Source organism: Chelonia mydas, chromosome 2 (genome assembly GCF_015237465.2).
Source record: "Chelonia mydas isolate rCheMyd1 chromosome 2, rCheMyd1.pri.v2, whole genome shotgun sequence".
Lineage (NCBI taxonomy): Eukaryota > Metazoa > Chordata > Testudines > Cheloniidae > Chelonia > Chelonia mydas.
The window spans coordinates 89,141,865-89,157,338 of record NC_057850.1 but is presented as its reverse complement, the minus strand read 5'-3'; the positions used below and the strand labels follow the sequence as shown (position 1 = coordinate 89,157,338).

Here is a 15,474-nt window from a genome sequence, read left to right as displayed (position 1 = left end):
AGGTTTCATCCCATGACATGATCTTTAACGAAAGATGAATTTTTAATTCTTGGAGACTCCAGGACAATCCTGGAGGCTGGAAACCCCATTTGGTCAGTATAGCTGCATCCACACCAGGAGTGCTTTTGCTGATACAGTAGTGATAAAAGTGCTCCGAGTGTAGATGTGGCCTTAGATACATACACACCAACTGAGCAATTATTACAATCACATGCACAAATCAGGTGACTGCTTAACTTGTAAAGGGCAGAAATAGTAATGGTCCTACAAGTACGTGGTATCAGTTTTTCACCACAGTGGTGAATGTAATGCTACCTTCTCTAAATAGAAGTTTATGGTGTGAGTTTCAGAAGTTGTGCACACGAATAGGCTCAACTGTCATCAGTGGGAGCTGTTAGTGCTCAATACCTTTGCAAACTGGACTACACAAGGGCCATATTTTATCCTCCATCTTTGTACCAACTTCCCATTGCTCTCAGTGGGACGTTTGCTGTGGGTTGAAGGCACAAGTAGCCTGTGGGTGTGTTTTCACTGTAGCCTTGTTAACTCAGGTGATCAAAACCTGAGGCTGAGCACCCGGGTTAGCTTGCTTCTGGTGTGAGTGGCCACAGAAGGAAGTCGTACTTGAGTTACTGTGTCCTCACCAGTTCTGCACTCACCGCTGTGCATTGCTAAGATCTGTGGGATCATGTCCCAGGGTTCTTTCTGTTGCAGTAAACTGAGTTGCTCTGATCTTTCCCAGTGAGTTGTGGGAGAACTTGTTTGTCCTTTTGGGTATCGGGGGAATTGTGGCAAGACACTGGAGGATTATCTGCATCAAGTGATTTAGCCTATGTCCTCACTGGAAAGTGTGTGGGTTATCTGTCTGATGGAAAGTATCACGCTGGTTTTAGCGTGAAGGTTCAGATGTGCCTGCCAGCCCAGACTGAAAGTACCACTAAACCAGGGGTGGGCAAACTTTTTGGCCCGAGGGCCACGTCGGGGAATAGGAATTGTATGGCGGGCCGTAAATGGTTACAAAGTTGGGGTTGGGGACAGGATGCAGGCTCTGGGGTGGGGCTGGGTATGAGAGGTTTGGGGTGCAGGAGGGTGCTCTGGGCTGGGAACGAGGGGTTTGGAGAGCAGGAGGAGGATCAGGGCTGGGGCATGGGGAGAGGCCCAGGGGATGCAGGCTCCGAGCAGGGATTACCTCGAGGCTCCCGGAAGCATTGACATGTCCTTTATCTGGCTCCTATGCGGAGGTGCAGCCAGGCAGCTCTGCACACTGTCCCATCCACAGGCACCGCCCCTGCAGCTCCCGTTGGAGTGCGTAGGAGCCAGAGTGGAGAAGCCGCGTGGTGCGGGGCTGAGCTTCATGGTGCGACCCTGACCCAGCGCCCCGGCTGGAGCGCCGGAGCGGGGCCGAGCTGTGTGGTGTGACCCCAACCCAATGCCCTGGCCAGAACGGGGCTGAGCCGTGTGGTGAGGCCCCGGACCCAGCACGCCAGCCGGAGCGGGGACTGGCTTCAAATGGCTCGCAGGCTGTAGTTTGCCTACCCCTGCACTAAACTCATGAGAGGGTTTTGTGTGTGTGGTAGGAGGGTTGCAGGCAACAACCAAGAAAGAGCCTGAGTTACCTCTTCAGTGAAGATGCTCTCAATGTGTGCTTTTTTGGTATACTGTATATATTATATATTAATATAGAAAATACATATGCAGTAGGCAAGAGGGAGCAGCATTAAGGTTGCAACTCGTGTTTCCTAAGTTTTTGATGTTTGACTTGGCAACCTTAATAATGTTAAAACGGCATGGGTATTTAATTAAACTGTTCAGGTAATTAGAGTAGCACAGAGTAAAGACCATTCTCGTCAACATTCCCTCCTTCATTGTTTTAGTCATAAACAGCACAGATTGGTTAACTGTTCTGTGTGTTCGGTTGGGTTGAGGGTTTTTTTCCTAATATCTCTTGAGGAATTATTTCTATTCTACAATGTAGTTTTGTCTCTTTTAGTACGGTTCGGAAACGGCTACGAGAGGATAGAAAAGCTCACACAGCCCAGAAGGTGCACCAGATGAAACAGAAGCTAAGTGAGACCGAAAGAAAAAGAAAAAGGTGGTTATATTGGAAACCTATTCTCACTAAGATTGGGTTTGGTACAGTCATTTTAGCTGGAGCTTATTCTTGCTGGAAACTGTATTTTCAAGAACATTCCTTGTAAGTAAACACTTATTTGCACTGTGAGCCTGTCTACGGTAGCAGCTAATCTTGCTGCAAGTCAATCACTAGGGAGTTTGACTTTCAGCAGCAAACTCCTTACACCTAAAATTGGTGCAGTTTAGACACAAATTAGATAAGTGATGTAAACTTATCACAGTCAGCATCTCAGGACTTTCACAGCAGGTACTTCTGAAACCAAACAGCAGATTGCTACCCAGAATAAAGTTGTTCATTTGTTAAATAAACAGGTACAAACTTTGTGTAACTGTATTTATATACTTTTAAAAATGGTATTCCACTGAATCTAGTAGATGGACCCTGAGCCATGAAGATTTAACGATCGAGGCTGTCTGGGTTTTAATTTACATGCCTGACATAAGCAATAAACAGCGTGGTATCATCTACATTATTAATGCAAAGAAGTTATCCTTATGTGTGTGTAATGTACTATTGACATAGGCATCAACGTTTTATATTCTTATGACCCAGGATAAATATATTTTATAACTGCATATTTAATCTTACTTTTTGTAGCGAACTGTACTTTTAAAAGCTTAGTTTGTACAAATTTATTTGACCAAAACAAAAAAATTTGATTTTGGAACTAAATGTAAAGCATAATTTGTGCACAGTGCATCCATTCCCCACATTTCAAGATTTTGAGACTTTGGATATGAGCAGCTAAGGTTCTGATGAAGCACTTTTCAGTTTCTCCTCTGTACACTGCATTCCTTTTATTTATTTATTTTTTGTTTTTGCAGTTATTTAAAAAAGCTTGAAATTGCTTATGGGTTTTTTTAATAAAGCTATTTGCTAGCCCTAGACTTAGAGGCAAATTGTTAAACTGATTCATGGAAGCTGTATTCAGACTTCAGCTACTGTCTGACGCTCTAGTTTTGTTAAAGTTCTGACATTCCATTAAATATGTAATGTGATATTTTGTCTCATCTTACTGATTTTTTTTTGAGTTTTATTCCGTGTATTAATTAAAATCTGTCACCTATCAATAATGGCACACTGAAGGTAACTTAAAACTGATTTAACTTCGTGAAAAACTTGTTTCAAACGTAATTGAAAGTATTAGCTACAGAATATAGATGAATATTATCAATTATTTGATAAGATGTTAACTGTGACGTAGTCTTAATTAAGGATGCCGGATCTATGTAAGTTGCCTAGCACCATAATAAACACAATAGTTAACCACTTCATCAGGAATAGCAGATGAAGGAAGTACTTCTTTACCTTCAGATCACTTTGAGATGGATCATACACTTTTTTGTACAAATAGTGCAAAGTTTATCTAATAGCTCTTTTCCCAGCTCCATTGTTAACTTCCTTCCCATTGTATAGGTTCCTTTATGCAGCTGTCAAACTCATTCTCCTCTAAGGAAGAAGGCTGTGTGGCCTAGTGGATAGAGCACTGGATAAGCATTCAGGAGACTTGAGTTCTATTCATGGCTCTGCCACTGGTCTGCTGAGTGAACTTGAACAAATCACCCTACCTCTCTGCCTCAGTTTCCAAATGTGTAAAATGGGGATAATGATATTGTGATCTCCTTAATAAAACATTTTGAAAAGTCTCCAGCCACCTGCAAGCTCAGTAGCAGGGGGTTAAACATGGGACCGAAACTGAGTTGCTATTTCATTGCACTGCAATTAGATGACTGAACAACATACGCTTTTGAGGAGTGTCTCATGGATGTGCAGTAGATTTACACAGGTAACTCCAGGTAGTGTGAATAGTGAATTCCCCTGGTGTTAGTAGAAGAATGAGACTTCAGATGGTCGAGTCTTACAGTGTTTAGAGCTGGGTTTCTTTAAGACTGCCATTAAAACAAGATTGCAACTGGTACTGGAGCCATGGCAGAGCCAAGATTTAGTAATTGCTTTGGCACTTACAGTAAATTTTGGTTACTTGTTATAAGTAGGTATTTTAAGGATAATACAACAAAGTTCAGGAATGCTAAATTCAAGACCTTAAGCAATCTGGGGAGAGTGAAGATTTTGTGTTTAGGAAGGTCTTGTCCCAACAAATACCTTTTTTTTTTTTCTTTTTTTAAACCTTCAGCTGTTCTAACTCTAATCAACCCCTAGCCTAAAACGAGTGCATTAGTCTTTCCATCATATATCGTACTCCTCAATCTGCCCATATTTCTTTCAATTAAAACTTTTAAGTGTTGTAAAGTGTCTTACAAACAACTGGGTTTCGTTTATGGGAAAATGTATGTAGTGCCATGAAGTACTATTATAAAAGTAAAATAAGATCTCCATATCTTAAAGTGCTTAAAGGAAAACAGTTAAGAAAAAAACATCTCCAAGATAGATAATATCCCTTTCTCTGAAATTGCAAGTCTCCATTTATCTCCTGACTCGGCAGCAGGATTGTTCTAAGCCTTTTCTGCTTTCCTCTGATGACAAGCTCTAAATGTATCTTTTAAAGACCTTAATTTGAATTTTTACCTGACTCCATCTAAACTTTGTCTCCTACATTGCCCAGACCCCAAGAAGAGTTGCTTGGGAATGTTCATGTGTGCTCACATTCTGTTCACTCCTTTCCACACCACAAAGTAGCATTTGTAAATGTATTTGGTAATTCATGGGTAAGCTGTGTTTGGTTGGCTTGGCTGCATCATTAACAACCAGGCTGCATCATTAACAACCAAGCTGTAACAATTTTTAAGGATCACACCAGTGACAGGCAAAAATATTTTAAACTACGATCTGCTGCAGTATGAGGTTGGGAAAGAAGCTTAGAATGAAGCCTTTTATCACATTCCAGGAAGGAACTTTGTGTAAAATCCTAGTTCCATTTAAAATAATGGCAAAATGCCCACTGACTTTTTAGTGGAGTTAGGATTTCCTCTTTTGTCTTTAGTTCATAGCACTTTACAGGAAGGTGTGCAAAATCTAGCCTGTGCATACTTTGTTGTTTCTATGGCAGTTAAGTCACGAGCACGTGAGACAACCGTCTTTACTTCTGAAATATTAAATCCTGATTGGGGCACTAGTTCTGAAATGCTGTTGAGCTTCTGATTCAAATCTTGACTGTGATCCTTTTTCCCCTGCATGTATTGTTTCCCAGAATAATTACAGATAATTGGAGCATAGTAGAACTTAGTTTTTTAATTAGGTTACTTTAAAGCTGACATTCAGATGATTAGCTTCATATAAATCTCATTCATCTTTTAACGAGTAATCACTAACAGACACATGAATCTCTGTTATAAGTAGCACATTCTAGTTTTATAAGGATTGGTATAAGTTCTTATGGTTTTCTATTCAATTATATTTTTCTGGCAAGGGAAAATCTATTATTTGCAATGGCACCACTTACTGTGTTGAGTGCCCCTCCATCTTTTAAATATTTTCCCCTTTACTTGTTGAGCAGGAGTTATCCAATAGCAATAATTAAATACAGTCTAAAGTAAAGATTTGGAGAAATTACATGTGCATTTTAGGGAAATTTAATTTGCAAAAGAAACTTATTTTAACTTAATTAAACCTTTGGAACATTACATGTTCCTTTTCATTAACTGATGTATTTTTATTTTAACACTGTATTTTAAAAATATACAGTATAGTGCAAATGGACATTATAAAAAAGGCAAGTGTGTGTGATGGGGGTGGGTATAAAAAAGCCTACATCGTCTCAAAGTATAAAAGAGGCCAATAAAATTTAGTGTACCTCTTCATTTATTAGACTTAAACATCAGATTTTTGGATGACTACACAAGAAACTTATGTAAATTGATTGAGAGAACTCATGGGGAAAATTGTCATTGTGGACAAGTGATTTAAACTACAGGGTGGAATTTGGCAAAGTTTATAATTGTGTGATAGTCTTCCTGCCTTTTAAAGCTGTTTTTTCATTGGCTTCAGCTCAATCTCACTCTTGTGTACTGAAAATAAATGTGTTCAAAATATTTCATCTGTCTGAGTCTTTATTTGCATTAAAAGGCCTGATATGTGGAAAAATAAACCTTTTTAAACATGCTGTCAATTAAGTTTAAGAAAAGATTACTGTGCTCTGGAAGCAATCAGTGTGGGTTTATGAATGTTGGTTCTTTTAATTTGTTTCTGGTCATATAGGCTTTGCTTTATTAAACATGTTATAATTTTGGAATTCCCTCATTGGGACAAGTGAATTTAGACTTGGAATGTCATTTAGCTTTGAACTATACCTTCTAAAACAGGACGGGCATTCAGATTTCAAAGAGCAGTTATTAGGTCCTTGTCCAGCAAAATACTCAGAGTCCCACTGTAGTCAATGGGACTACTCACATGCTTAAAGTTAGGCATGGGCTTTAGTGACCTGCTGGACTGGGGATCTCCAGCGTGCATTTGCCTTATCTATAGTATCTCTTCTGAAAAAGATTTGGCATTTCAAACAGTTTTACTACTGATAGTAATGGAGTAATTTAGTCTGAGAAATAAATGTGAAAAATTGGAACAAATTATCAGTTTGGGGGTTTGCCTTATAATTATAGTGACTTCCGAGCCCTTAGTCTATTGATTTTTAGTCTTTACTGAATCGGTGACTTTGTTTTGCGTTGTATGTCGTAGGCCGAGACTGACTGACATCTAAACCTCCAAGACTTGTGAATATTCTACATCTATAAATTGCAAACTATTGACATGCAAGGCAAGATATGAACCCCTCTTCGGGAACAAAAGTGAGGTCTGATAAATACCAAGAAGGTCTCATAATTATCTGTTTACAACGTAAACTACATCCAGGGGATGAAGAACACCACCAGCATGCTACTTTGCGAAACAAAATAACTTGCTGTCTTTTGTGTTTTTTATAATGCCTGTATTAACTGTAGAAAGATGTAAAAGAAATAAACTAGAAAATACTTTGTACTGCCATTTTTATTGTATTTTTATATGTTTTTGGCAGCATTAAATATTTTTTTAAATTGACAACATACTGTTGTGTGCGCATTATGTTAGGGAAAACCTATTAAACAGTATTACAAGAAAATTGGGATTTATCTCGAGGTTTTCTTTTTCTTACCCAACTGGAAAACTACAAATTCGATGCTGAGTATTGAGGTAGCCTCCATTAGGAACTCTACCTCTTGTTTTCTAAATCTTGTTTTGTAAACATTCCAGTTAAATGAAAACAAGGATACTTGAATACTTGCTTCAGTAACTCTTTCCATGTTTGTTCTAGTCTTTATGCACAAGATGCTCTGCAAAATCCAGTGCAAGAAAGTTGCCATATGATGATATGGTTTGATTTCCTTATTTGTCGATTTAAAATCTCAAACTTCTATTTCCCACAAGCATAACTGTTGCACTATGCCAATTACTGCCAATGGGAGTCTCTCTATAGCTTAAATGGGTTCATGCCTTTAAATTAATATTCTGTGTATATTGCTGAATTTACACCTTGATACTTGTGCAGTATGGTCAAGTTAACAATCACTGTAGAGAACAGAACTTTATTTCAGATGCCAAATTCAGACAGTGTGTGCAAGATATGTGAATCTATTAGAGTTCAAAGGAACCTCAACAAAAATTATTGTAATAGCATTTATACTCAAGGACCAGAAGTGTAAATCAGGGTAGGCGCTTCTATACCTTATACCATCCCCTTAGTTGCTTTTCCTCATGCACCCTTCTCTTCGAGCCACTCGGAATACGTTAAATCAATTTAACTGACTCCCTCAAACCCATGTACTGATCTTGATTGTTTTAGCACTAGTCCAAGGCCCTCTATTGTGTGGCAGACTGGACCTAAATTCTGCAGCAAGGTCCATGGATTCTGCAGTCCTCAGGAAATTCTGTGGCAGCCTCAGGTGAACTTAAAAATTGAGGGTTTTGTTGAATTAAAAAGGAAAGTCTACAAATCAATACTGAATAATGCTTTGTAAACTATTTTGATACTCCATTTATTTTGTGCTGTCCATACTTTTTTCAAGTTGTAGCAGACTTCTGTGTTAACAATATCTAACTGCATTTTGGAAGTCAGGCGTGAGGAGGTGATGATGGAATTGGGTCTTAAGTGAGGAAGCATGTGAGGTATTTTGAGGTAAGTATACCTAGTTCAATGTTTCTATTGAAGTGAGCCTCAGAGAAATAGTTAATGGTGGGTGTTGAGCCCCCAATTCAGGAAAGCATCCCTATTCAAGATAGCACTAAAGCATGTTTAATTGTCCTGAATTAAGGATGCTTTTCTGAATTGGGGCCTAAATTATAACTTTAGTTTTAGGCTTAATAATCTTTGAGATAACTATTCTTGTCTCAGAGCTATTGTTTCAGGCTGGGTGGAGACTTACTTACCTCAGTTTACACTCTGCTTACGTTTTCAAGGCTTTCTTTGCACTTACGAGGCTATAACTACTTGTTAAAATGAAAACTCAGATTCGAGAGCACACTTTTGCAGCATATCCCATGGCTGTGAACTGCATAGGGCCCACTTTACATATTTCTATATGTGACGACCCCCCCCCCCCCCCATGACTTCCATGCATTTGAATCTCAACCATAACTTCACATTAATAGGGCTTTCAAAAACAGGTTAAATTAATGAATTGGATAATGAAGTAAACATGATTACAAGATAGGATTCTTATAAGCTTACACATCTGAAAATCTGCACTTTATTTTTCATAGTTCCATTATCATGCTACTATAAATATTCATAATACTTTACCAATGAAAGAAATGCAGCTAGCTGCTTTTTTTGTGTGGCAGTTTGGATACAGTCAGTTAAAATACACTGTGGTCCTAGTCCTACCATGGGGTAAGTACTTTCTTTTAAAATGCTGAACTTAAGCAGAGGCAGAAAAAAAGTCTAGTTCTAAGAGTGAATTTGTTTTGGAAATTGATAAAATGTAGCTTACATGTTTGAGTTATCCAAACAGGAAACTAAAGGATTTTCTTACTAATTGTTTTTGTACTAAAGTAACTAAAAATTGTATACACAATCAGGCTGAGCCTAGTGGAGACATATCTAGGAAGACTGTCCCTCATACAGAATTGAGTAATCTCTTTTAAGCTCACACTCAGTTCTGCTGGGAATGATGTTGCTGCAGGGCCTCAACAAAGCAATCACTTGGATTCCCAACAGCTGAAACTACTCAAGCGGCCCAGCTAAATACAGAAAGCTCTATATAAACAACTTTTTAAGAGGTCAAAATGAAACTGCATTGTGCAAGGCACATAAAAGAGCTGGAAAAGGCCTGAGGTGATACCTTGTTTTTATGAAAAATTTTAACAATTATTCTGTGATTTTCAAATGCCTGTTTGAAGGGCCAATGCTGTCCCTCAAGTCCATATCATTCCCACTAAGTTCAGTGGGTACCCTACTGTATTTGTATGAGTAGTAGGCCCCAGTCAAGGAGAGCCTTTGTGCTTTACAACTATCTAGTAAAACACTGCCTACTACCTCATTGCAGGAGCAGGGCCTAAATTTAAGCTACTGGGTGTAATAAATATGAAGGAAGTAGTGAGGGTAACCACTATGTGGCTGTGACCTTTAGTTTGCAATTTGGTCTTCTGGATTTAAGAGATCTAAAAGGAGGTAGATCCACTGCAGTGGGACTATTCATAAATAAATGTACAGGATCAGGTCCCTCCTGCAGAGCTTTTCAGAAACAGTTTGTGGTACTAAAGGACCTCACTAAACTTGCTCCCTACAGGTAGCCTCTTGCACTCATTGAAGACCTGTAACTATTTTCTTAATTATATGAATATTAAGCCTTATGTCTTGTCCAAATTCCCAATCAGGTAACTGCATTCTGGTTCCCTACCTACTTGCAGCTTCAGTTAAATAGAGTAGGTCAGATTCTAATCTGTTACATTGGTAACTCCACTATCTTTATTCAAGTTACTCCAGGTCCCACCCCCAAAAACCAGGTCTCTAATCTAGCTCAGTGTTTTTCACTTTGATTTTGAATTCAATCCTGCAAGGGGTGAACCCTCTCACTAAGATCCCATGAAGTTCTTAAGTATGTGAGTACTATTGATTTAAATGGGACTATTTTTGTGCCTTCAATTAAGCAGATTGCTAAATACTCAAGTTGTGTCCCTCTTGCACCTTTACACAGTTAAGTCCTTAAACTTCTGTAATGTTCAGCTGGGCATGAGCTGCTCCTTACAAAAGTTTGTTATAGATAATTCAGTGACAGAAAAGCACTGTTAGTATATTTACATATAGCCTGTTCTAAAATGGGGACTATAGAAAGCTGTATAAACAAATATTTTTTTGCAACTTTTTAATCTGGCCACATTTCACTAAGCAACCATGACACTGAAATGGGAAACAGACCTGTCCAGTAATACCAAGTTTGACAATCCCACAGTCTTCTCTAGTGACTACGTAGTCCTTTCTCTGAGCTGCATTGTCTTTTTGGATGCTATTACCATTGATTCACTTCTTGGTTCAGAGCAACTTTATTTTCATTATGAATAAGATGCCACCTCAGTCATTCATGAATCCTTCTAGAGCAAACCTTTTTAATGGCCACATACTTTGTTTCTGAGTAGGTAGAACTACTCTAAGCCCTGAGGCATCTCCCTTATGAAACATTTCTTTGTAGACTGATTTCCAGATAATTCTGAAAAGTCTGAGAAAAGTGAACTAGCTTAAGTCTTCAGACAATGTAATACAATCTCAGCATTACTGTAATACCAATATGAAAATTAGTTATCAAAGGTTCCTATGTGTAAGCCATAATTTACATCTGACAGTTTTAGGATTACAATTTAAACAAGTATTTCATATTCCTGAAGATTTAAAACAGAATTGATTTTAACAGCTACTTCTGAAATGGTCTGATTATGTCCACAGTACAATCCATGTTCTTTTGTAATTAGTAATTTGAATTATTTAACCCTGTCAATCTTATTTATATACTGTAGTTGTGCAAAGCCCATCAAAATCTTAAATTTAAAGAAAAAAATTTTAAAGTTGAGGCATTTCTCTGGCAACAATCAAACTAGCTGTCATTAGTAAGGATTATCCACCTGGACAGTTTTAACTTTGGTGTCTCTGCAGCCCATGGGAAGAGGTGCAGTCTGTGCTGTCTCTTTTACAGCTCTGTGGAACAAAGTTAAAACAACACAGTCCAGCTTGATAGGTCTTCTGTATAGCACCTGCACAGACACTTCAAGCAGTAGGAATCACTGGTGGCTTGCTCAGTCGGACTGCCAGGAGAGAGGGAGTAGGCTGATGGGGTAAAGGGTCTCCAGCTTTAGGCTAGACTCACAAACTGATTGAGGAATTGGTAAGTTTGTTACTTTCATGGCAACAATAGGTGACCAGGATATTTTAACTTGTGTGGTTAACTCTCTAAAAGAAAAAAATTTTTTTAAAGTATTTTATTAGAAAAGAGTCACCAGAAGATATCGAAGAAACTTCTGTGCACACCATACAGTTCTTTGGTCAGAGTGAGACCTACATTAAATTTTGATACATTGTATTAAAAGGAAATGTTTGCATAAATAGAAGATAGTAATGTACATAAAGTTAAATGTTAGTCTTAGAGGGAGGTTATACAATTCATTTTTCAGAATACCAGACTAATCAGAAGAGTGCAGGTGGAAGGCCACTGCCAAAGAGTAATCTCCAAGAATGTGGTATTTTCCATTGTGAAGGAACAGCTGGGGCATCACTGTTCTGCTGATTTAAGAACAAAATACATTTTCAAATTTTGGAATTACATTAACCACAGATGGCAAGTCTGCTTTTCCCATTTCCCCTCCCATTTGCAGCCAGGGGGATGTTTAGTGAGAAACAGCAGTCTGGTACAGCTCTAAGTACCTATAATCACTGTAGATGGTCTTGGAGCTACAGTAATTCCCCACTTAACATCCTCTTGCTTAACCGTGTTTCAATCTTGCATCCTTGCTCCATTACAGAACATGCTTGTTTAAAGTAATGCAACACTCTGCTGTAACCTCATTTGGCTGTCCCCCTACCTCCTCCTCACAGCCACCAGTGGACCGTGCGGATCAGCACCTTCCCCCTGCTTGTGGAAATCAGGGGGTTGCAAGCTTACTGGGGTGTGGGGGGGGTGTTACAATATTGCCACCCTTACTTCTGCACTGCCTTCATGAAATTTGATTTTTTTAAATTCTATGGCCATGAAATTGACCAAAATGGACCATGAATTTGGTAGGGCCCTACATCTTGGGTAGGAGTTTGCTTCCACTGATTGCAGGTGGAGCACATCCTTAAGTTCCCAGTAACCTTGGAACAAAAGGACAACACCTACTCTAACATGCAACCTCAGCTGACAGGCTGTCAATTTCAGTTAAAAGGTGAAGGTGTCTAACTTTGAGCTGCTGAAATGGAAACAGTAAGAGCTAAAAGCAAAACCTTGAGCTGAAAGAGTACTTACTTCACTTTTAATTAGCTGGAGCCATTCATTAAGATAGTTAACAAGAGCCAGTGCATCAGGGATGTTGTCCCCCTCTGAGCAGAATTTCAACAGAACTGCCATTTCAATTCCATTTGAACAACTGGAACAGAAATTGGTCAGATTTTCAATTGGCACAATAATCAGTGGTGGGGAGCTTATTTAACATCAGGTTTTTGTCTTTTACATAAAAGGGAGTAGCCCACTGGTTTTTTTAAAATAAAAAACATCCAGGTTGTGTGTTTGCCTTCTGATAGTCAACCAACTGGTCTTGGCTGGGGGGGGTGGCACATAGATCCTGTGCTGTGGGAGTACTACTCCACAGCTAGTTTGCTGTTTTAGTACTGCTGCTTGGGCATTCATACTGATTCCTTTGATGCTGATCCTTAATCTCTTCATCTACTACAAACACTGAAAAGTGGAGTGGTTGGTTATATGCACACTGTCCCCACACTATGAAAGAAGGTAGGACTTAGATATGGGAAGCTAAATGAGGGAATAGCTGCTCGAAGCAAATGAACATAGGTGGAGGATAATTTACTGAAGATAACAGGAAGGACATAGAAAGGCAATCTCAAGAGGCACAGAGTAAGACAAAGAAGAGGATTAGAATCTGGTTAAACAACAAGGAAAGGCCTGATGGGAGTATAACTTTACTGAGCTTACAAATACACATTCTTAGGATGGGTGTAGCTTGATATAAGGGACCAGGATAGAGCTCCAACTGATAGAATTTTTCTACTTTCCCCCCCCTCAGGATTATATTATAATCCAGGTTGGAAGCTGCCTCCCTTAATATTTAGCCTAGGAATTTCACTGTAGTTTCAACATGAGGAGAAAACACCCACCATAGTGGGAGCTTCTATTAAAGTATTAGTAATTCAAACAGCAATCATTTCTAATGAGTTGATCATTACAAACACAATAATAAATATTTCCAACCTTGAATTACACTTTTTTCTAACCCAAGTTTCTAAACATTTCAGAAACTAGCAGACACGGACATTCTAGTCATTGGATAGAAGAATAACTATCTTACTTAAACACCATAAAGGAAGAAAATGATGTGTATTTGAACAACATGAAGTAAAAATAGCATAGAAGACACTGCTCAAATAAGTTTCCCATTTGAAATGGTAAGTTCAAAAAGATATGAAGGTTTATCCTGAACTTAAGGGGGAAATGTTAAAAATGACATCTCCCCCACCCAAAACAAAAACAAAAACACCACACACAAATAGCTTAAACCCAATTCAAGTTTCAAGATTGGGAAAGTCATTAAAAGTAGTAGCCTGACAAAAGCAGAGACATTGAATCTTCAGCCTAAGCTTTGTGAAGCATGTGATATAGAGTATTTGGTGCATAAAATGTCAGACTGTCTTTCTGAGAGGCAGCACGGTGTACATAGACCTGTAGACTGGGAGTCAAGACATCTGGATGCTAGGCCCAGCTCTCCGACTGACTTGCTGTGTCAACTACGTCAAATCACTTAACCTCTCTACACCTGTTTCCCATCTCATCCCTTCTCACATCAAATTTAGATTGTAAGCTTTTCAAGGCAGGGATTGTCTCTTACATTGTGTTTATACAGTACATAGTGCAATAGGGTCTAAATCTTGATAGGGGCTTCTATGTGCTTCCATGATCCAAATAATAAATGCAAATAAAGGCCAGGATTTTTAACCCTAGTCAAGGCTAAAGTTCAGATGGGGTGAAAGGCAACATATGCTAAGAAAGTAATAAGTTCTTGTACCTGGCACAAAATAATTTAACACACTTCATTGCACAAGTTGTTTAACTCAGTCAGCATGGTAAGTTTTATGGTCAAATTCTTGAAACGCAGACTTGCTTTTAACATAACCTTTTACCCAAATTCATTCTTTTTTTTTTGTTACTGTCTGCTGGTCCTGAAGTCAAAAAAATCAAATTTTAGAATTTTATTCTCTAAAGATGGAGCATATCATTGGGAACTATTTCAATCATCATGAAAGCAAGTATCTTTACAGAAGCTGTTTAGCTCAACCTGTCTGTTATGGACCAAACAAGCAAAGTTTTCTGGATCTTATTTTGACATCATAATAGATACTTTCTGCATTAATTTGGCTCTTAAACACGTTAAGACAAATCTTCTACCATACATACTTTAATCATCAAATAGGGTAAGTGTTTGTTACGATCTTGATTGCAGCCTCCCTCCTTTTCCCTTCCAACCCCGTCAAAAAAAAAAAAAAACATATGGAAGTCAGATTGTTAGCTACTGTGCTGCAGCTTTATTTTGTGAGGGTTTTTATAAGTCATGTAAATCCTCTCTCAATCATGGGTTTGTTCTGGGGATGACAATCTCCTATTCTACTCCTACAGGTTTTTCCAAAGAATACCATTACTAATAATATACACAGCATCCCACAAAAAGACAATGAATGGTCATTTTTCCTGGGATCTGACTACAGAAGCAAAAGTAGATTGTATCTAGGTAATAAAAACAGGAATTCTGACATCTTACTATGGCTCCCTTTAACATCAGCCAGCTCACCCACCTCTCACTGTATAATAATGTTGTGATGCCACCTCCAGGAATATGTAGTACCATTTCTGCATCATTTACTCCTGGGTAAGCAGCCACTTTTTCCATCTCTTTCCAGTTTAGCCTCTGCATTAGATCTCCAGCTGTTTTCTGAATAGCAGGTGAGAGTAAGTATCGTAGTGGCGTACTGGAATAAATCAAAACGCAAGAATACTGTAAATAGTTACATAGGTTACTTGTGTAAAAGGGTAATTGTAATCTTCTAGGGCTGCAACCTGGAAATTAAAGAGCACAGGAATTGCTTTCTTCCACAAGTCAAACCCACAGGCTAATCTGAGGTTGCAAAACATAAATTGATCAGCAATCTGCCACACCCAATG

The 15,474-nt window shown here is 38.6% G+C and overlaps 2 protein-coding genes across 9 annotated transcripts in view; one reads left to right on the top strand and one right to left on the bottom strand.

The window, feature by feature from the left end:
• PTPN2 (protein tyrosine phosphatase non-receptor type 2) overlaps positions 1–7,184 on the top strand; it is a 58,129-nt gene extending 50,945 nt beyond the window's left edge. For 2 of the 4 annotated variants that reach the window (XM_007062342.4, XM_043539902.1), the window contains 2 exons: positions 1,991–2,092; positions 6,764–7,184. In XM_007062342.4, the coding sequence (XP_007062404.1) occupies positions 1,991–2,092; positions 6,764–6,785 (124 nt within the window). In that variant the 3' untranslated portion in view covers positions 6,786–7,184. Of the gene's footprint in view, positions 1–1,990; positions 2,195–6,763 lie in introns of all 4 variants that reach the window. The other 2 variants (XM_027824759.3, XM_037892892.2) reach the window with 2 other exon arrangements.
• The window catches only part of PSMG2 (proteasome assembly chaperone 2), a 37,733-nt gene that overhangs the window by 3,146 nt on the left and 19,113 nt on the right, over positions 1–15,474 (bottom strand). For 2 of the 5 annotated variants that reach the window (XM_043539905.1, XM_027824777.3), the window contains 3 exons: positions 15,108–15,281; positions 12,553–12,673; positions 8,775–11,831 (listed from right to left, as the gene is read on the bottom strand). In XM_043539905.1, coding sequence (XP_043395840.1) covers positions 11,736–11,831; positions 12,553–12,673; positions 15,108–15,281 — 391 coding nt within the window. In that variant the 3' untranslated portion in view covers positions 8,775–11,735. Of the gene's footprint in view, positions 1–8,774; positions 11,832–12,552; positions 12,674–15,107; positions 15,282–15,474 lie in introns of those variants that run through there. The other 3 variants (XM_043539903.1, XM_007062340.4, XM_043539904.1) reach the window with 3 other exon arrangements.